Source organism: Bidens hawaiensis, unplaced genomic scaffold (assembly GCF_021521415.1).
Source record: "Bidens hawaiensis isolate Kalapana, Puna unplaced genomic scaffold, B.hawaiensis_p1.1 tig00019320_1, whole genome shotgun sequence".
Lineage (NCBI taxonomy): Eukaryota > Viridiplantae > Streptophyta > Magnoliopsida > Asterales > Asteraceae > Bidens > Bidens hawaiensis.
The window spans coordinates 216,807-237,914 of NW_027492928.1; the positions used below are offsets into that span (position 1 = coordinate 216,807).

Sequence of the window (21,108 nt, forward strand, 5' to 3'; positions counted from 1 at the left end):
CCAAAGCTTATGGAGAGGTTAGGTGCTTTGACTGTTGTCGATGGCCACATTGTGTATTTGTATTAGTGTCTTGATTGGTTCACTTTGAACCATTGGTACAATGGTATCAATAATTAAAAACTAATGTGTTTTGTAGTAGTTGGATATAGCTATTATGTTTGGTGTATTCTAAAACTATTGTAATAGTCCATGGTTAATGATTTACTCTAACATGGGTACTCTAACCCGCCGCAGCGCGCGGGTAAAAAATCTAGTATATCTTCAATTTGGTTCAAAAGTAGTTGGACTTTTCAACGGGAATTTAAGAGTCGTCCATTTTCTAGGCTGACAAAAGGAGAATGTAGGGTTGCTTTTACTATTCCCCACACAAATCATTTTTTTTCATTATTTATCATAATTTCTTCACTCGCTCTCTTCTATCATTTATTATGTTTTCTCTCTCTAAACATTTATGAAGAAGAATCAGGGAGTTCTTTAAAGATGAAAAGGGAACTGCGAAGTTGAAAAGAGTGATCCTCATATCATATCTAGTATGATGAAGATGATAATCCGGACAAAGACGTTGTTACATGGATGATGGAGACACACAAGTGGCTATTCGGGTCGGTCTTTGAAATGTCGGGTTTACTCGGGTAAAGACCGATAACCGACCCGAAACCGAAATCATTCAAAACCTAGGACCTATGGGCACCCGAAAAACTTAAATATGGTTCGGGTTTCGGGCCTCTTCGGTTCGGGTTTCGGGTTTTATACGGGTCACCAGAAATTTGTTCACCCCTAGCTACAAGGCAAGGCTATATGGAGGACTCATATAGTCCTTGACTAACTATCTAACTCGTTTATGCTTACTAACCTTGCTTAACTTTGTATATTTTAGTTTCAAATTCATGTTTAATAAGTTCCATGGTATTGGGTATGTGGTAACTTTCCTCGGTCTTATCCCAAGTTGACAACCAAACCAAAACCGAACTTTCATTTAAAAAGCTTTATTATTAACATTTTGAATGTAAGACTTGAATATTATCATTTATAAGTATTTTACAAGTTCTATGGTATTGGACATGTAGTAACCACCCTCGGTTTTATTCCGAGTCAAGGACCGAACCAAAACCGAACTCTTGTTTAAACACTTTATTTTAACATGTTGTATGTAAACTTGAGTATCATCATTTCTAAATTATTTTAATAAATTTTTATGGTATTGGATATGTGGCAACCATCCTCAGTTTTATTCCTAGTCAAGGACCAAACCAAGACCGAACTAAACCGAGTTCACTCGCTTAAGACACACAAGTGTGTGTTGAGCCACCGAATCTCATTTTCTTCAAAAAACTATATTATAAACAAATTTTAACTTGTTTTCTCAAAATACTGGGTATGTCGGATCCAACATGATCTTATAACAAGGTTGGACCGACAAAACCAAACACTCGCTTGACGAACGTCGAAGTTCTTCTTAATACAACTACACACTTGGTTAAGCTTCTTTGATTTCATTGAGTTATTTCATAACATTTAATACTTTGGAACATCGGCTTCGAGCTTGACCAATTATCAAGACTTGAATCGACAAATCCGAACACTCGTAAAATCTCGTTAAGGTATCTATTTAACTTTGCAATATTGCAATTATACACAAATATTTACTATTTAATACTTTGGAACATCGGCTTCGAGCTTGACCAATTATCAAGACTTGAACCGACAAATCCGAACACTCGTAAAATCTCGTTAAGGTATCTATTTAACTTTGCAATATTACAATTATACATAAATATTTACTCAACAAAGGTTAAGTAAAAACTAATGAATAGAATACCGATACCCGATTTCGAGTAAACTTACTTTCCTAAAACCATTACTTTAATTCTTATGTATTTACACTTTAACTCTCAAACTTTAATTATTTATTTTACTTGTGTTATTTTACTTTAAAGCTTTTAAAACCATCTACTAACTCAATACATTTTTTAATCTAGATCTTGCCCGTTGAACTTACCCTTTCCCGTTTTATCGCAAACTATCCTTCAAGTTACTTATTTCATGTGAGTACATCTCATCCCCGTTTTCACTTTTATACTTTGGGGGTAACATGCATACTTATTCAAAACAAGAATGATTTATAATACTCGATCCTCAAACCACAAACGTTAGGGTGTATGATACTAGAATACTTGCTCTATTGTGTGTTATATGCTTTACGTGCACAAGTTTTTATTTTTATGTTGTTGTTAAGCCTCAATAAGTATGATTATACGCTCCCCTAACAACTTAGCCTTGTGCTAGTAGAATAGAGTCTCATTATCCGAGTATGTCGGTTGTTACCGATTAGAAAGGATCCTCATTTACTTATGATTTATATACCGCAATTGTTGCTTTTATTTATAGTTTCATATACGATATGTGGATTTTGCCTCATATTATATATACTCAAACTATGAAATTGCTCACCAACATACGTTTTAACAAATATTATTTTATGCATTGTTACAGGTTTTATTATTACTTGATTTGGATTTTGAAGACGCCATTCTATTTGATACCCCTGGGTTATTAGAATAATGAACAATATTTATTTCTTGTATTTGGTGTTTATTTGTATGAACGAGATGTGCTACTTTTGTGATTAAATGAAATTAATGAGTTGTTTAAATATTGTCACCTTAATAATGTCTTGTGTTTAGGGAAGATTTTAAGCTAGAAGAAAATTATCAAGACTTAATTTGACTTTGAATTTGAATTTATATTGTTTTTTTTATTTCAAGATTATGTATTTTGTTGGTTTGAATTTTTTGGACATTTAATTAAATTAATAGTATTTTTCACTTTTTAATATTGCATGATAGTGCCTTGAGAGTTGTGAACAATCAGTTCGCGCCCCGACATTTTTGCCTTAGGTTGGGGTGTGTGATGCGTGTGTGCGGTGTGTTATAAAATGTAAAGATATTGGAGATTTAAGCTTTTGCATAAGATCGTGTTTTAAATCTATAAAAGTGATTTCTACTAAGACTAAACACACACAAAAAAGGCAAGTGTACCTATCGTATATGCAGAATAGTAATGGTAAGAACCAAGTATCAATCCGTGGACACAAATATTTCTAATGAATCTTCATCTTACTTTAATCAGAGGGTTTAATCATTTTGAGGTTGATTTTTAAACTTTTATAAAATAGAAAGACTTATATAATAGGTTTCGTTGTTTGATATCGCAAGTCACTAAAATTGGCCTTACATTACTGTTAGGCCACGATTTTTATACTGAGAATCCTTTATCCCTGACTGTCTTATGGATAGTTTATCCTTGAAATATATATCAGGATATAAAGGATAGACGATCCTCGGCATTGTTTGTTTACTAATAATTGCGTTTAGTATAGTGATGTGTTAGACAGGTATATCGACTTCAAGACGAACTTGCATCAATTATCCTCATGGGACATCCTGTAGCTGGAACATGGATCTAGGATCCTAATTCAACATAGCTGATTATGGACGAACTCTCTAGAAGATTGACGTTTAAATAACAACAACGGTATCTAGACCTGGTCTACTGCTTTATTCGCTAGTGAGTGGCTATCAGCACGTGGTCAAAGAGCACGTTGGTGAAGAATGGAAGACTAGCGGATTTATAGGATGAAGTCGTTAAATTTGTTAATTACTTTTTCCTTATATATTTGAGTATGATCGATAGGAATAAACACATGTACTTACACACACACACTAGAGCAGAAGCAATTATTCTCTCTATACACTAGCTTTCATTGTAATCTCGATCATATACTCCACAAATATTTGTAATCACCTTTTGTTCATTAATAAACTCGACGGTGATAGTGTTCACCGTCCGGGGGTTTTTTGTGCCGGAGACCACGATAACCATATACTCATCGACCAAAGGTTACCTTGTTGATCATTGACTAAAGTACTTCAACCAAATATTATCCTATTAATCTTCGACCGGAGCTATTTTACCAACGATTGCCTCGATAAGTTTTGACCGAAGTAAGACTATCGTGATTAAGGGCTTTTTCCCTCGTGATCAAACCATTATGTTCACCGATATCACGCTTATACATATTTTATTATCGAATTAGCACCTTACCTCACATAACAGATTTGGATACTTGATCCTTAGCTGATTTTTGTCCAAAACGATTACCATCTAAGATCAAGAATTCACTCCATTTATCCTTATGATTATTAAGTAAACATGTGATAAACTTGTCGTAGTAATATATTATAGAATAGCCCCTCATTTCTAAGTGAGCTTACCCTATGACATAAAAGAAAGTGGCATGCGCATTTTAGAGTCAACCCTTTCCTAATGTCATGCTACCACGAGAATGTCAATTTGAGTTGACAAGTAGTTTAGTAAAGTAGAAAGATTAGGATATGACTTCGATTTTTCAAATACCAATTATAACAACTTTGGGTGGTTATATTTTAGTCACACAACCTCCCCTTGGTTGATTTAGGTATGTTATAATTACACATTCCGTTGACATATGATTTATTTAACTAGCATGATAACCTAAGCAATTGTGTTAACGATGTTATTTCAGAACTATCAAAACTAGAGAAATAGATCATAGCTTATATCTCATCATTTCTAAATACAATATAAGGATCCATGTTTCGATAAATTATCAAAGTATTTTTTCTTTCAAGAACATGAATCGATCATGAATGATTGTTAATCACCAACTTTGAATTGTTGAATTAAGATAGTGAAACATTTCTCATCAAAAGATAATTGCAAAATAGCCATGTACTTTACTAAACTAAATCACATGTAAACATAATCATCAAGTAAAGCAAAGCTTCTTTATAGATTTTAGATGGTAAATGGAGTTTAGCTCATAATGAGCATGGTTATGAACATTAAAATGGATGATGGTAAAAACACATGATTAAACAGTAACAATTTAACCAAATGTGGATGAATCTTCCTTCTTAATGATGATGGTGGATGATGATTATGATAATGGATGATGATGATGATAACTTCCAAGCTTTCAAATTCTCCACAAGATCTTCAATATGAGTGTAATGTGAGTGTTTTTATAAGAGAAACCCGTTTAGAGATCTTCTTCAAGCACACCAAATGAGTGCAACATGAGTCTCTATTTATAGGCAGTATGGAGTGAAAGGCACGACCCCATGCTCCATGAGGCACGACCCCGTGTCCACGTGTCCAGTTGCATTAAATGATGTCTGATCGTACATGATGACTCACTACGGCCCCGTGCTTCCTGGCGCACGGCCCCGTGCTTTTTAGTGACATGTGCTACTTCTTTTTGTCTTTTCTAAAAGGTGGCCACGACCCCATGGTGGCTTAAGCGCGGCCCAGTGCTTCTTTGTTCAGTGTTTGTCTTTTCTTGTAGATGTTTGTCTTTTCTTGTGTTAAGAAGCATGGGGGCGTGGTTGGGGCTTTTCCTTGATTTTCTTCGTTTTTCTTCGTCTTTTCACTTGTTTCGTTGTTGAATGCTTGGTTTTTCCTGAAATTACATTTTAATGTGATAAGTGGCCTTCTGAGCTATATTATTTGATAGAGTTGCAGTTTTTAAAAATTATTTGATGCTAAAAAGATGTATAATAATATGTACATCAGTGTGACACCATACAAAGCCATGCCATTAAAGCCTTAATTATTACGAGTAGGGGGTGTTTATCGGATTAGATAACGAATTATTTGGTGTATTCGGTTCGGATTTGAAAATTTTAGGATCCTATCCGAAATCCGATCCAAATTAGGGGTGTTTCTATCCGATCCAAATTGATTTCGAATGGATTCAGATAATCTGAAAATAATCCGAATAACCTGAAATAAATCATATAACAAACATTCAAACAAACATCTAAGTATCTAACCAAATAAAAATATAAAACTGGAAAGTTAAATTAAAACATACACAAAGAAAAGTCAAACTTCAAACAAAAGTCGAATTAAATCATTAATCCATCATAATTCTAAAAATTAATGCAAGACACGAATAAAAACAAACTTCAAAATAATTAAATCACGTTCAACTTATCCAGACTAGAACTATCCGAATTTTTATTAAAATCTCTATCCGAATCCAATTTAAATATTCGAATAAGAATTCGGACCAAATTATTCGGGTTTCGTTTCGGTTCAGAGTTCGGAACACCCTCAGTACAAGAGAAGTGTAAAAAACCGGTGGTAGGGCTTATAACCGAGTCAACTGAACTCATCCTGCACACACACACTCTGTATCCATTCATTCACTCGTTCGTGTATTCAAACCCTAATAAGTAACTAAACCATGAGCAGCAGTTGGCGGAGTCTAATTCTCCGAATCGGCGAGAAGTCACCGGAATACGCCGGCGTAATCGACTTCAAAGACCACATTGTAACTACTCTCTTCTTCTCTTCATTTTTCACCTAATTTCCACCATGACGTCAGCCCTAATTTCGTTTTATTGTAAGGACGCGTGTTTCGGTGCTGTTAGACGGGAATTGGATCATTCCGAAGATGATATCTTAACTGTAATCCACTGTTTGATATTTATTTTGTGGTCTTGTGATTCTAGGGTTTTAATTTGTGTGTAGAGCTAGCTATTGAGTACTTAATTATATGCTTAATATGCACCATTTCATGATTCTAGGGTTTGAATGTGTGTGTAGAGTTATTGAGTATTTGATTATATGCTTAATATTTACTATTTCATGATTCTAGGGTTTGAATGTGTGTGTGGAGCTATTGAGTACTTAATTATATGCTTAATATGCACCATTTCATGATTCTAGGGTTTGAATGTGTGTGTAGAGTTATTGAGTATTTGATTATATGCTTAATATTTACTATTTCATGATTCTAGGGTTTGAATGTGTGTGTGGAGCTATTGAGTACTTAATTATATGCTTAATATGCACCATTTCATGATTCTAGGGTTTGAATGTGTGTGTAGAGTTATTGAGTATTTGATTATATGCTTAATATTTACTATTTCATGATTCTAGGGTTTGAATGTGTGTGTGGAGCTATTGAGTACTTAATTATATGCTTAATATTCACTTTTTTGTGATTTCATGATTCTAGGGTTTGAATGTTTGGGTAGAGCTATTGAGTACTTGATTATATGCTTAATATTTACTATTTCATGATTTTATGGTTCTAAGGTTTGAATGTGTGTCTAGGGCTATTGAGTACTTAATTATATGTTTAATATTCACCATTTTATGATATAATGATTCTAAGGTTTGAATGTGCGTGTAGAGCTATTGAGTACTTAATTATGTGTTTAATATTCACCATTTCATGATTCTAAGGTTTGAATGTTTATGTAGAGCTATTGAGTACTTAATTATATGCTTAATGTTCACCATTTCATGATTCTAGGGTTGAATGTGTGTCTAGGGCTATTGAGTACTTAATTGTATGTTTAATATTCACCATTTCATGATTCTAGGGTTTGGATGCGTGTTTAGGGCTATTGAGTATTTGATTATATGTTTAATATTCACCATTTCATGATTCCAGGGTTTGAATGCGTGCGTAGAGTTATTGAGTATTTGATTATATGCTTAATATTTACTATTTCATGGTTTCATGATTCTAAGGTTTGAATGTGCGCGTAGAGATATCGAGTACTTAATTATATGTTTAATGTTCACCATTTCATGATTCAAAGGTTTGAATGTGTGTGTAGACTGTAGAGTTAGTGTTTAATTATGTGTTTATATATGTTTTTGGCAGTTTCTTCTTCAGTGTTGTGAGCAACTGCCACATAAGGTTCCTCTCTATGGGACACTGGTAGGCTATGCTACCTTTTTGTTATTACTTTCTTGTAGGGGTTTAAATGAGTCAAGCTGCTCGTGATTTACTTGAGACTGGCTCATTAAGAACTCGAATTGAGCCAAGCTTGAGAGCCTAAACAAGCCTATTATTATCTAGTTTTTGTTTAACATATTAAATATATATTTTTATAGTAGTTTTTTATGTATAAAGTTATGATGTAAATAAGTAAACAATATGTATACTACTACATAAAAAGTTATAATTAAAATATTTACCAAAAAATAGGTATAAGTATTAGTAATATATTTGATAAATAATAAACGTTCCGAGCTCGAGCTTAAAAAAGAAGCTTTAAATGAGCCGGGCTCTAGCTTTAAAAATGAAGCTTAAAATGAGCAGTGCTCGACTTTTATAAATAAAGCTTACAATGAGCCGAGCTCGAGCTTTAAAAATAAAGCTTAAAATGAGCCGAACTCGAGCTTGAAAAACTACTCATAAGCTGAGCCGAAGCTCGGCTTGACTCATTTGCACCCTATCTTCTGTATTACAAACCCTTGATGTCTTACTTTTTTTGTCCAGATTGGGCTATTGAATCTAGAAAATGAGAATTTTGTTAAAAAGCTATTGGAGAGTACTCAAAAGAGTTTGCAGGATGCACTAGACTTTGGAGATTGCAACAAGATTCGTGTATCGCTACGGTTTCTAACTGTTTTGGTAGGTTATTCTTGTATCAGTATGTTGTTTTAACCATGTTATTAGCTGAATTGAAAACACAACAATCATACCTAGTAAAAATCCCACCAATAGCAAAACTATTAGCAAGGTTTGGGAAGGGTGGGAATGTGGGATGTAGGCAAACCATACCTCTATCCCAAAGAATAGAGAGGTTGCTTCTAGAGAGACCCCCGAATCCAAAAACTATATTTATGAAATTGTATAAAAGAAACACAAAAGTTCAACACTAGACCTCTAGACAATAGAGAAAAAAAACAATAAATAAATAAATATGTAATAATAATAATAATAATAATAACAGTTGTCGTAATACTAAATAGTGGTAGGAGGCTTGGGTTCTCCAGTGGAGACCCAAGTTCGAAGCCCACTTGTGTCACTTTTTGGGTGGATATTGACAATGAAGGATTTGAGCTAGGCCTTGTGCGAAGGTTGTCAGTTCAAACCCAAAGCTCACCCCCCCCTCCTTCTACTCGGGTTTTCGTCCCACCGCGTGTTACGCCATAGAGTTCTGCTCTTGTGGTGGCACACCGACTGCCAAGTGGCAGTCAGTGGTATGGTTTCCCGGGGGAACTTCCAAGCCAAACTCTGAAGCCAACATGGGCCCGGTTAAGACAACAAAGTCTGGCCAGAGTGAGGCATCGGGGCTCTCCCAATTTGGAGAGTGCGGTAGCCTAAATACAAGAAAGTTGCCGTTCTAAAAAAACTAAATAGATGAATAAAAGTAGTGATAATAGTGACAAATACTAAAATATAAGATAATAATCTAAAAATAAAATATTACAGTAGTATATCATTTAGTGCTTAAAAATAGATAGATAAATACGTAAACACATTAAATTAAGTTGAATTAAATAATACAAAATGAATAATAGGAAAACTTGGAGATGTATGAGGATATGAAAAGAAATAATCTGAGTGACACGAAACAAAACACGGTAAAGAAAAGCCCCTAAGATATGTATCTTTAAAAAGTTATACATCTTAGTGGTCTAATTTGGTTTGTATCACTGTATCTATTTGGTGAATTGAAAATGCAATTTGGTTTACATCACTGTATGCATATATATTTTCATATCAGTGGTGCAACAGGTACAATGTGACCTTAATATCACATCTTTCGTGTTTGGTGACATGTAATTTGTGTTTTTTTTTTGGACTTGTGTTTTGTAGATGTGTAGCAAAGTGATTCAACCAAGCTCGTTAGTGGTGATTTTTGAGACATTATTATCTACTGCTGCAACCATAGTGGATGATGAAAAAGGGAACCCTTCATGGCAAGCGCGTGCTGATTTCTATATAACTTGTATCCATTCTTGTCTTCCTTGGGGTGGAGCTGAACTCGTTGAGGTACATTTTCCACACTTTTGTTTATAGTTGGATCAAATACAAATAGTTTTGGTCACTCTGTTTGTTGGCTGAATACTTAATCTATGCAGCAAATTCCTGAAGAAATTGAAAGAGTTATGGCTGGGATACAGGCTTATTTAAGTATCAGAAGACATGTTTCTGATGTTGGTCTATCTGTGTTTGAAGATATTAACAAATCCAACAAACTTCATGTTGAACAAGTATAGTATTAAATTCTTATGACTATTATTAATCACACTGTTGTTTTGTAATAACTTAGTTTAGTATCTACTCACACTTTTGTGTTCTATAGGATTTCGTGGAAGACTTATGGAGTCGAATTCAAGATCTCTCCAAGAACAGCTGGAAACTTGAGAGTGGTACTTTCCATATACTCATTAAGCTTGCTGTTTTTTTTTATTTCTAGTATATTTGACATTTTATTGTTTTTCTAAAATTTGTTGTAATTGGTTTTCAGTTCCCAGGCCACATCTTTTATATGAAGCACAACTAGTAGCTGGGAAATCTCATGATTTTGAACCAATCATATGTCAGGAGCAATTAGATACCCCTGTGCAACTTTCTAGAATCAATTTTGGTAGGCAAAAACATGAAGCAGAATTGAAATATCCTCAGAGAATACGAAGGCTGAATATATTTTCTTCTAGCAAAACTGAGGTACTAAAACAAATATAAGAATTGTACACTTTATAAAATCTAAGTTAGTTACAGATAGTGGTGCTGATTCTTTTCATAAACTTTTTGGTGGCAGGATATACAACCTATTGACCGTGTTGTTGTAGAAGAGTATTTGTTGGATGTGCTATTTTATCTAAACGGATGGTTTGTAACTTAGTTATAATGTTTAACAAGATTTATTTTTTGCTTTGGCTTATTCTTATACATGTTTGTTTGTGCAAAGCTAGTCGAAAGGAATGTGCTGCATGCATGGTTGGTCTACCTGTCCCTTTCAGATATGAGTATCTCATGGCCAAAACCATTTTTTCTCAGGTAAAACTTGTGGTTTAAATAGTTTTGATGCATCAAAATGTTACCTTTTTTTTGTTCATAAATAACACTGGATGTTTTTTTTGTCAGCTTCTTTTGTTGCCCCAACCACCTTTTAGGCCAATATATTACACACTTGTCATTATAGACCTGTGTAAGGTATAATAGCTATCTTTTACTTGATACCTTTATTTGAGGATATTGATAAATTTTTATTAAAAGAAATCTTTTTTTTTGGTAGTCTCTTCCAGGTGCCTTTCCTGCAGTTGTAGCTGGGGCTGTGCGTGCACTATTTGATAGGATAAGTGAGTTAGATATGGAGTGTAGGTTTCGCCTCATTCTTTGGTTTTCACACCATTTGTAAGTTCACTTATTTACTTAAAAGTATATTTCTTATATAATACCTTTTTTTTGGTAATTTATACTTGCATAATGATGTTGCAGATCAAACTTTCAATTCATCTGGCCATGGGATGAATGGGCTTACGTCTTGGAGCTTCCAAAATGGGCCCCACAACGTGTATTTGTCCAGGAGGTTCTTGATAGAGAAGTCCGTTTATCATACTGGGATAAAGTGAAGCAGGTAAAAAGTTTTCTCTGATAGTTTTTTCTATACCTTATATTGTATTTTTTAGCCAATGGTCAAAAAGATTTGATCTTTTTCTAGATTTGGTAAATATCAAAGTTGCAAGATCTTATTTCATGTTGAGTTTTTATTTATAATTTTTATGCAGAGCATTGAAAGCACTCCAGCTTTAGAGGAGTTACTTCCTCCAAAAGGTGGTCCCAACTTCAGATACAGGTCAGACGATGGTGATAAAACAGAATATACACTTTCAAAAGAACTTAACAGTATGGTCAAAGGAAGAAAAACCGCCCGCGAAATCATTATTTGGCTTGAAGAAACCATAATTCCAGTCAATGGACTAGATGTTTGCTTAAGAGTAGTTGTTCAAACCCTTTTGGATATTGGATCAAAAAGCTTTACTCATTTGATTACTGTGTTAGAGAGATACGGACAAGTAATTGCCAAAATTTGTTCAAATGAAGAAACACAACTCATGTTAATATCTGAAGTTGGTTCGTTTTGGAAAAATAGTGCTCAAACAACCGCTATCACCATTGACCGAATGATGGGTTATCGTTTAATTTCAAATTTAGCTATTGTGAAATGGGTTTTTTCTCCGTCTAATGTTGATCTGTTTCACACCACTGATCGTTTGTGGGAGGTATGCTGATAACATTATTAATTGTGTTATTTTTGTGTAGATTATATATATATATTTTTGTTGCTTACTGTTGTGTTTGTTTATGGTTTAAACAGATACTCAGAAATGCGTTGAATAAGACGTATAATCGTATTTCTGATTTAAGGAAAGAGATTAATAATTTGAAAAAGAGTGTTGCAAAGGCTGAGAAACTTGCAGCCAGCCATGGCTAAAGCTGAGCTGGATGGAGCTGAAAGTAAGCTTATGCTTGTGGATGGTGAGCCGGTTGTTGGTGAGAATCCAGCTAAGATGAAATGTTTGAAATCAAATGCTGAAAGGACAAAAGAAGATGAGCTGTCTACTCGTCAATCTTTAGAGTCAAAAGAGGCTCTTTTTGCACGAGCCCTTGAAGAGAACGAGGTATCACTTACAATATTGTTTTGATATTTTTATGGTTTTTATGTTTGTAAAGATTTATTTTACATACAGTATGAGTTATTTTGTAGGCCTTGTTTCTGTCTTTGTACAAAAAATTCTCCAATGTTTTGATGGACCGCCTCCATGAAACATTTGGAGAGAAAACATTGGACCAACCGGGTGGTGATTCAGAAGCAATGGCGGTTGATGAAGAAGACACTTCTGCAATGGAGACTGATAAGGAAAATGGGAATGCTAAAAGGTATTTCTTTCATTATTTTCACTTGCTTATAACCACGTGTCAACATTTTGTTAATAATTGCATTATTTTTGTAAAATTTAGAAATGCCGGTTATAGCATTGGGGAAAAGGAACAATGGTGCTTGTCAACCCTTGGTTATGTCAAGGCTTTTTCAAGGCAATATGCTTCTGAGGTAAAATGACCAAAATATCCTCATTGGGTATAACAGTCTAACAGACATGTGTTGCAACTTTTCAAACAAAGGACGCTCTTTGTAATTATATCAGTTAAAGGATGCAACCTGCAATTAGGGGTAAACCTAAAGGACGACAAGTATAACTTACGTTAAACGATTGCAATATAAAAAAGGGTAAAATGACCAAAAAACCCTCATGCGTGTTGCACATAAACAAATAAAGCCAACGCCAGTTAGTGACAATGATGTAATGTGCTGCAACTTTTTGAATAAAAGACGTACTTTGTAATTATTTTAGCTAAAGGTCACAACTTGTAATTTGGGGTGAACTTAAATGATGTTTTAAACCCAATTGAGTATATAATTATTAACCAAAAACTAAATATTTGTTGTGTTGAACAGATATGGCCGCACATGGACAAGTTAGAGGAGGAGGTAGTAACCGAACGCGTTCATCCTCTGTTCAGAAAAGCAGTTTATTCTGGTTTGTGTGTGCACACCGAACAATGATTCAAATTATGTTTTTTCTTTTGTTGTTTTTGCATAAAGTTTTTAACTTTTGGAAATGAGTTGCAAATTCTGTAGTCAGGTTGGTTGGTTGTACCAAATGTATTAAGTTTAGGTACAATTTTTTTTAAACATTTGGTATGGTTGCTGCAACAACTGTGTGGGTAGATTGTTAAGTTCATGGTTATTGTCAATTTTTTAGTTAGTTATAATATGCTATGATAGATAACTATTTCTGACTATGTATGAATTCTATATTTTATGTTTTTTGTAGATGTGTATTATGTATTTTTTAGATTTTTAATGTAACATAGTCACCATTTTTCATACTAAAGTAGGGGCGTGTTGGTTTAAACCCGAACTGACCTGCTAGGAACTGGACTGGCCTGGTTGGTTTAAACCCGAACTGGACTGGCCTTTATTCGGGTTTGACAGTTCGGTTTAGCAAGGGGGTTGCATTTGACTGTTTACTTTAGCGGATGAAAAGTTAAACATTGATCACAGATAAGATGAAAAATAATCCGAAGGGCACATCAGATTCTATGTACAACACCAGCATTCAAGAATATTGCAAAATAAGTTAGGTTTACATACATGTTTCTATATAGAGGTGCACAAATCGGGTTCAACTGGAAAACCCGAACCGGTTCGAAACCGGTTTTTTCACACCGGGTTGTAAAATGGCACCGGTTCCAATCAAGAACCGGTTCGGTTCCCGACCCGAACCGATGCCCAGATATGCTAACTTTTAAGAACTGGGTAGGGTATGAGTCGGAACCGGTTTTTACGTAATTTAAATATTATAGCCGTTAGGAACCGGTTCCAACGGCTATATAGCCGTTTTTGACTGTTGGAACCGGTTTTTTAACTATAAATAGGTTATTTTTTTACTATAAATAGCAAGGTTTGTTTGTGTACTTGTTAAACCACTTCCAAAACTATAAAACACACTCCAAACAACAATTAACCTTAAACCGACAACAAATGGCAACTAATGATGACGTTGTTATGGTGATCGAAACAACAAGATGCCCCGATGTTTGGGTTCATTATGATTTGTGTCTCATGACCGACTCACATGAGTTGGCACGTTGCAAATATTGCTCGAAGTTTCTTAAAGCAGGGTCCAACTCGACATTACGAAAACATACGAATAAGTATTGTCGAGAGAAAAGAAGTTTGGATGCTAAAAAAACGGAAGTGGGAGAGTCGTCCGGCTCTACAACCCAAAAATAAGTATTCCCGGATTAAAACGACGGACTTTATTTTTTATGTTTTAGTTGTTATGTTTAGTATCGTTTATGTTTTAATAATGTTTGTAATAGTTATTTTTTAAATAAATAAAATATTCGTCGTTATTAAAAAAGTAACAAAAATTAATCATGAGTAACAAAAGTAATTATAATAAAACAAATCAAAACTAAATATTAGTTGAACAAGTTACAAATAATTTTACCAAAACAAATAATTACAACTCTTCTTCGTCTTCATTCTCGTCTTCACCCTCGTTTTCGTTATCGGAAGAAACCCCGTCCTCCGCCTCCTCATCATGAATATGACGCTCTATTGGTATTTCGTCTTCAAAGTTCGCCTTGTGTTGTACACGATCCACCGCATTCAAATGGTCCTTTAGGCAAATGCAAACCTCTAGAGACTCGGGAGTTAGTTTTGTTCTTTGCATAGATAACACCCTCCCACTATGAGAAAAAACCGATTCGGAAGCAACCGTTGAGGCTTGTACGGCAAGCAAATCACGAGCCATGGCGGATAGAATGGGAAATTCGTTTTGTTTACCTTTCCACCAAGCCAACAAATCAATATTGCGAATTTCGTCGACCGTTGCGCCCTCAACATAGTTTGCTCCACTATATCGACCAAGTTCGCTACTTGGTGTGTTTCCTTTTTGCCTCTTAGATGCCGATTCACGAATCCCATTCATCAAGTTTATAAGTGGGTCATTGCACGGCCTACTAGTTGTTTTTTTCACAAAAGACGATCTCGTGCTTGGACCATACATTTGAAAATAATGGTCATAAAGGTCTTGAAGGTTTTTGTTGAACTTGTCCTTCGCTTCCGTCGACAACTTCGGGTCAATCTCGTGCATACCTAAGTTGTCGAATATTTCCTCAATCGTTGTTTCAACCCCATTAACATTCCAATAGGGGTTTAACGCGGCGGCACAAGTAAAGACCGGCGGTATGTTTTCAATATATTTTATGAACTTTTCTTTCATCACCGCAACAATATTTTCGAAGAGTTTGTTCTTCTCCGCAAAGCTATTAAAACACAAGACATATAGTACAATTCTTGCAAAACCCAACAACTAGTAGGGTAATAGACTCCCGATAATTTTGTTGTTGACTTTTTGAACACGTCAAGATACTCCAACAAATAACCGACTTGGACCCAAACACTTTCCGGAAACATATCGGCCTCGCGTTCTTCAACAAGATTGTTATGAAAAGCTTGTAAAGTTTGGCGTTAGGCAAAAGCACACTTTAACATATGACAAGTTGAGTTCCAACGGGTTGGAACGTCCCAATTCGGCCCCAAATACTTTCTTTCAACCGACTTGCAATAGTTCTTATATTCAAGATGTCTTCTTTTACCACTTTTGAAGACATCTTGTAACATAAGTCTAAAGTATTTTAAATCATCACAAATGTTTTCATTGTCAAGACCTATTTGAACAACCAAGTTGATGATATGTGCAACACATCGGACATGAAAAAAATCCCCGAAACAAGGTGGTGAATATTTAATGATAAATTTTTCAGCCGCCTTAGTATTGTTTGAAGCGTTGTCAAACGAAATCGAAAATATTTTATTTCTCAAGTTGTAAGTCGTTATAACTTTATCAAGTAATTCAAACAATTGTTCGGCGGTATGTGGGAACGCGAAGTTTTCAAAAGCGATGGTGCGTTTCATCAATTGCCATGTCACCGGATCAACCCAATGAGCGGTGACACATATGTATGATTCGGGCAACCCGTTGGGTGCCGACCAAACATCGGTAGTTAAACTAACCATGGCTTCTAAAGAATGAAAAGACTCGATTAACTCTTTTTTAGCACACTCCCACAACCTGATACAATGACGTCTTAAGGTAGTACGACTTACATGTGTGTATCTCGGTTGTAGAGTTTCGCGAATCAACGACGTCAACTCCGGGTCATCAAAGTGGTTAAACGGCAAACCTCGTTGAATAGCGAACTTTGCCATTCTATCTTGAACTTGAGTCGTGTTGTAACGAAATAGTGTACCATCTTTACCCAAGTCAATTTGATCGGTCGCGCCAATCCCTTTCAACGCCTTGCAATATGGCTTCTCGATGTGCTTTCTCAAAGTAGAGTTGGAATCGTGCTTTAATATTGAACCACATAGTTTGCAACGAGCCTTTTGATAACCTTCGTCATCCACAATCAAATCCCAATTCTTCCATATGTCTTGGTTGCAGTTATGGTTGACTACCGTAACAACCCTTGGGTCCTCCGTAACAGGAACGGGGGCAACAAAAACACTCTTCTTAGCCTTCTTGTTAGTTTTTTTGATGGGTGCCATAATAATATTTAGTTGGATGGTCGGGTAACGGAACGGGTTTGCTAAAGGAGTAGTATTTTAGTTTGTTTTTGAGTTTGGTGGTGAAATTAGTGGTGGAAAACAAGTTATATATAGGTTTGGGCATCAAAAACCGGTTCCAACGGCTATATTACCGTTGGAATCGGTTCCAACGGATCTATTGTCTCTCAAAAACCGTTACCGTTGGAACCGGTTCCAACGGCTAATTGGTGGCTAAAAAACCGGTTCCAACGGCTATATTACCGTTGGAACCGGTTCCAACAGCTACTTTGACTTTTGTTTGACTCTTCAAAAAAAAACCCGCCGGAACCGGTTTTTCCGGGTACGAACCGAACCGGTTACAATTAAAAACCGGGTAGAAACCGGGTTGGAACTGATACTAACATACAAATATGAGAACCGGGTACGATTTTCGGGTACAAAAATACCCAAACCGGGTATTGTACCAACCGGTTGGAACTGGAACCGGGTCCGGTTCGGTTCCACCAGTTAGGTTCCGGAACCGGTTTTTTTGTGCACGTCTATTTCTATATAACTTCACATTCAGTCAGTCATGCTAGATGAGCTACTCGTTGAACTTTGATTATCGGTTGAAGATGAAGAAACAGAGATGATATCTAGCAACCCAAAATAAATCGGATCGATGAAGTTTGGAATGCAATAAACGACTAACAACTATGTTTCTGTTTAATTTTAAAAGCTATTCGGTTCTCCATATTTTAAATGTCAATGACGGGCTATAACCAGCACGTATATTGCAAATGTTTAGAACCCATGCCCGAAACTTACTTGAATCTAGTCCAGTTGTGTGGGGGGTTTGACCCGTGAAATTTTGTTTATTTTTGTAAAATTGTAAAACCTTCTGCAGCATGTTCACCTATATTCTTTTCTTATCTTATTAGATTTGTTTTTTTAATATTTATTTACAACTATTTAAGAAAAAATGAAACATGTAGAGAATATAAATAACTAACAAAAATAAGGTTACATACTTATGCATAATAGTTAAAGATGCAAGGTATTAATATTTAGAAAAAGATATATATACTTAAAAAAAATGAGTAAAACCATTGTCGATAAACACAAGACAGTTAAATGTTGGTGTTGCCAGCCAGCTGATGGTGCTGGGCCTGGAACCCAGGGCACATCAACCCTACAAGCACAAAAGGTTTAATATAATATTATTATTTATATACATATATATTGTTTATTATATAGTACACATAGGCCAACTCATATTGTCTCATTGATTGTTGGCCGACTCACCCAACGATACGACTTTATTACCAACACCAAACGTCTATTTCAAATACACAACATTTACACCATCTTCTACATCTTTGGATGCGAATTTTTTGCGAGACAGATAACTAGTACGAAATTTATATAGCAATTGATAAATCGTGTATAATATGTTATAAAACTGTCACGAAATTAGAGCAAAGGCTATCCTTATATAAGAGAGAAACCATCACAATGTTTTAGTGGAAAAGCCTTAACAGAAACTCTATCAATAATAACTTTGTATTGCTGACGACAATTTACCCACATTAGCTTACGAGTGATGATTAGGGCGGCTCGACTGTACAAACTAAAAGTTTGATGCTTAGAGAGCCCATATTTATGGGTCCCAGTTTTCTTGATTATATACTAAAACCGTGCACATTTTTCGACTATTCACATCATTTTTCGATTATCTGGATATGGGTTTACAAGTTTTGGTCCTTTCAACATATTATAAAGTGTTGAGATAATATAACTTTGCCATTTATCTATGTCATTTTTTACGTCTTACAAACTGGATTTCAATAGGTGATTAAGGGTTTAACTTCGTTTAATTGTTAGTTTTAACAAGAAGAGTAACAAATCAATATACTTTGAAGGATCTTTTTTCACTAAAACTCACTGTAACTCTAACATGTGTGATTGTGTGTCTTTTAGACGTATACAAAAATGTGTGTCATCATATTCCCACGTGTTAGGGTCTTATGCATTTTTTTCCTCCTTACGATCTTCGGGTTCTTATCGATTTCAGCCCACCTCAAACATTTCGTATATTCACCTGATAAATTTATACATTTTTGTTTAAAACATCTATCGCTCTCGATTTGCGGGTCCAAAAGTCGATGAAAAATAACCCAAAAAATAAAATAACAAAGGGCCTTATAAGAGTTTCAACTAATTAACAAACAAAATTTAGATTAAGGTAATCTTTTTGAACATAAAGATTAAACTTTTAGTGCCTTAATTATCATTCTAGCTTACCTCACATGTGGGGCCCAGGTTTGACATAATCAAGATTAGATATACCAGATACCTGCCTGCAGATTTTGATCAATTTATATCCCTCTGTCTCATTTTCTTGTTCCATTGCAAAAGTTTTCAAATCTTATTATTTAAACCTCAAACTACACTTAAAAGTCTTGAATTCAAGCATTTAGTTAAACCAAACTCAAAAAAGAACAAATCTTTATGGACCCAATTAACCATTTTGGGTTCTCTTACAACAACAATCATCAACATTTACCGATTCGCAAGTTTTCACAGGCGGCCCGTGTTGAACAACAACCGGTCCTTTCAGATGATCATTCATCATGGGAGATGCTGCATCATCATTTTGATGATCAGGTTTATCCTTCTGAGATTACCGCTTCTGCAGATCCCATAGAGTGTCAATTTACAGATACATTCTTTAACATCGACCATTACCATGATGTTAACTTTGACTTTGACCTTGGTCTTGACCAAAACACTTTCTTGATGCCTGATGACAGCACGAATGTTCCTATGATGATCCAAGGGTCAGATCATGATCATGATCAAGGTCATGACCAAGATCAAGTGACGGTCAATGTAGATGACGGGCTGCAACTGGTGCACTTGTTACTGGCATGTTCAGAGGCGGTTGGTTGCAGAGACACCCATTTAGCCAATTCGATTCTCTCCCAAATTTGGTGTTCGGCTAACCCTTTCGGCGACTCGTTACAACGCGTATCGTATTATTTTGCCACGAGTTTGAAATCAAGATTATCACTTTTGCAAACCAATATGAATCCAAACGGGACCGTTTACGGGGGAGTGGCACTTCCTCCCGAGGTCACCCGGGAAGAACGGGTTGAAGCTTTTCACTTACTTCATCAAACCACACCATACATCGAGTTCGGGTTCACAGCTGCAAACGAGACCATAATTCAAGCATCCGAGGGGAAGGACAGTTTGCATATTATTGATCTTGGAATGGATCACGTGTTGCAATGGCGGTCACTGATAAGAACCCTAGAAATCTCACCAAAAGTGATCCGGATCACTGGTGTATTAGGAGATCAGGTTGACATGCTTGAGTTGGAAACCAGCATGGAAGCATTGGTGGCGGAAGCGAATTCTCTCGGGATTGAATTAGGGTTCCACCTGATCTCCGGACCAGCCACACCAGAGATGTTAACAAGGGAGAATTTACGGTTAAAAGAAGGTGAATCATTGTTTGTAAACAGCATACTTCACCTGCATACATATGTTAAGGAAAGCAGAGGATCATTGAAAACGATACTTCAATCGATCAAGAAGTTGGGGCCCACGTTGTTAACGGTGGTGGAACAGGACGCAAACCATAACGGACCGTTCTTTTTGGGGCGGTTTCTAGAATCGTTGCACTATTACTCGGCTATATTTGATTCACTGGAGGCTAGTATGGGAAGAGAGAGTATTGAAAGAATGAAGATAGAGAAGAACCACTTTGCAGAGGAGATAAAGAACATAGTAGCATATGAGGGAACCGATCGGGTGGAGCGGCATGAAAGGGCTGATCAGTGGCGGCGACAGCTAGGGAGGGCGGGGTTTCAGGTGGTGACCGGAATGATGAACCGTCAAGCAACTATGATGAATAGTTTAAGGTATGGTGATGGGTATACAGTTGGGAGTGATCAGAAAGGGTATACTTTGCTTGGTTGGAAAGGGAGGCCGATAATGCTTGCCGCCACGTGGCAACCAAGTACCACGCCCGTCGCCTCCTAGTACCCGTGCAACGTCATTTCCTTTTTCTTAAAATGGACACATTTTTTATGTACTAAAGATTATTAATTACTAAACACATATAAGGAGAATCTCT

At 35.8% G+C, this 21,108-nt stretch overlaps 1 protein-coding gene and 1 pseudogene across 2 annotated transcripts; both read left to right on the top strand.

Annotated features, from left to right (window-relative positions):
* The first annotated feature begins 6,204 nt into the window (after positions 1 to 6,204).
* On the top strand, positions 6,205 to 13,806 carry LOC143558069 (nuclear cap-binding protein subunit 1-like; annotated as a pseudogene). Its single transcript, XR_013139666.1, has 18 exons — positions 6,205 to 6,376; positions 6,454 to 6,513; positions 7,724 to 7,780; positions 8,345 to 8,479; positions 9,671 to 9,847; positions 9,937 to 10,068; positions 10,161 to 10,227; positions 10,326 to 10,525; positions 10,620 to 10,690; positions 10,774 to 10,858; positions 10,946 to 11,014; positions 11,097 to 11,215; positions 11,300 to 11,438; positions 11,590 to 12,084; positions 12,180 to 12,483; positions 12,570 to 12,742; positions 12,824 to 12,914; positions 13,320 to 13,806. The product of XR_013139666.1 is annotated as a nuclear cap-binding protein subunit 1-like (transcript).
* A 5,412-nt stretch (positions 13,807 to 19,218) lies between these two features.
* Positions 19,219 to 21,095, top strand: LOC143558062 (GRAS family protein RAD1-like). Its single transcript, XM_077046985.1, has one exon. The coding sequence runs from the start codon at positions 19,476 to 19,478 to the stop codon at positions 21,012 to 21,014; it is 1,539 nt and encodes a 512-aa protein (XP_076903100.1). The 5' UTR covers positions 19,219 to 19,475; the 3' UTR covers positions 21,015 to 21,095.
* Positions 21,096 to 21,108: the final 13 nt, after the last annotated feature.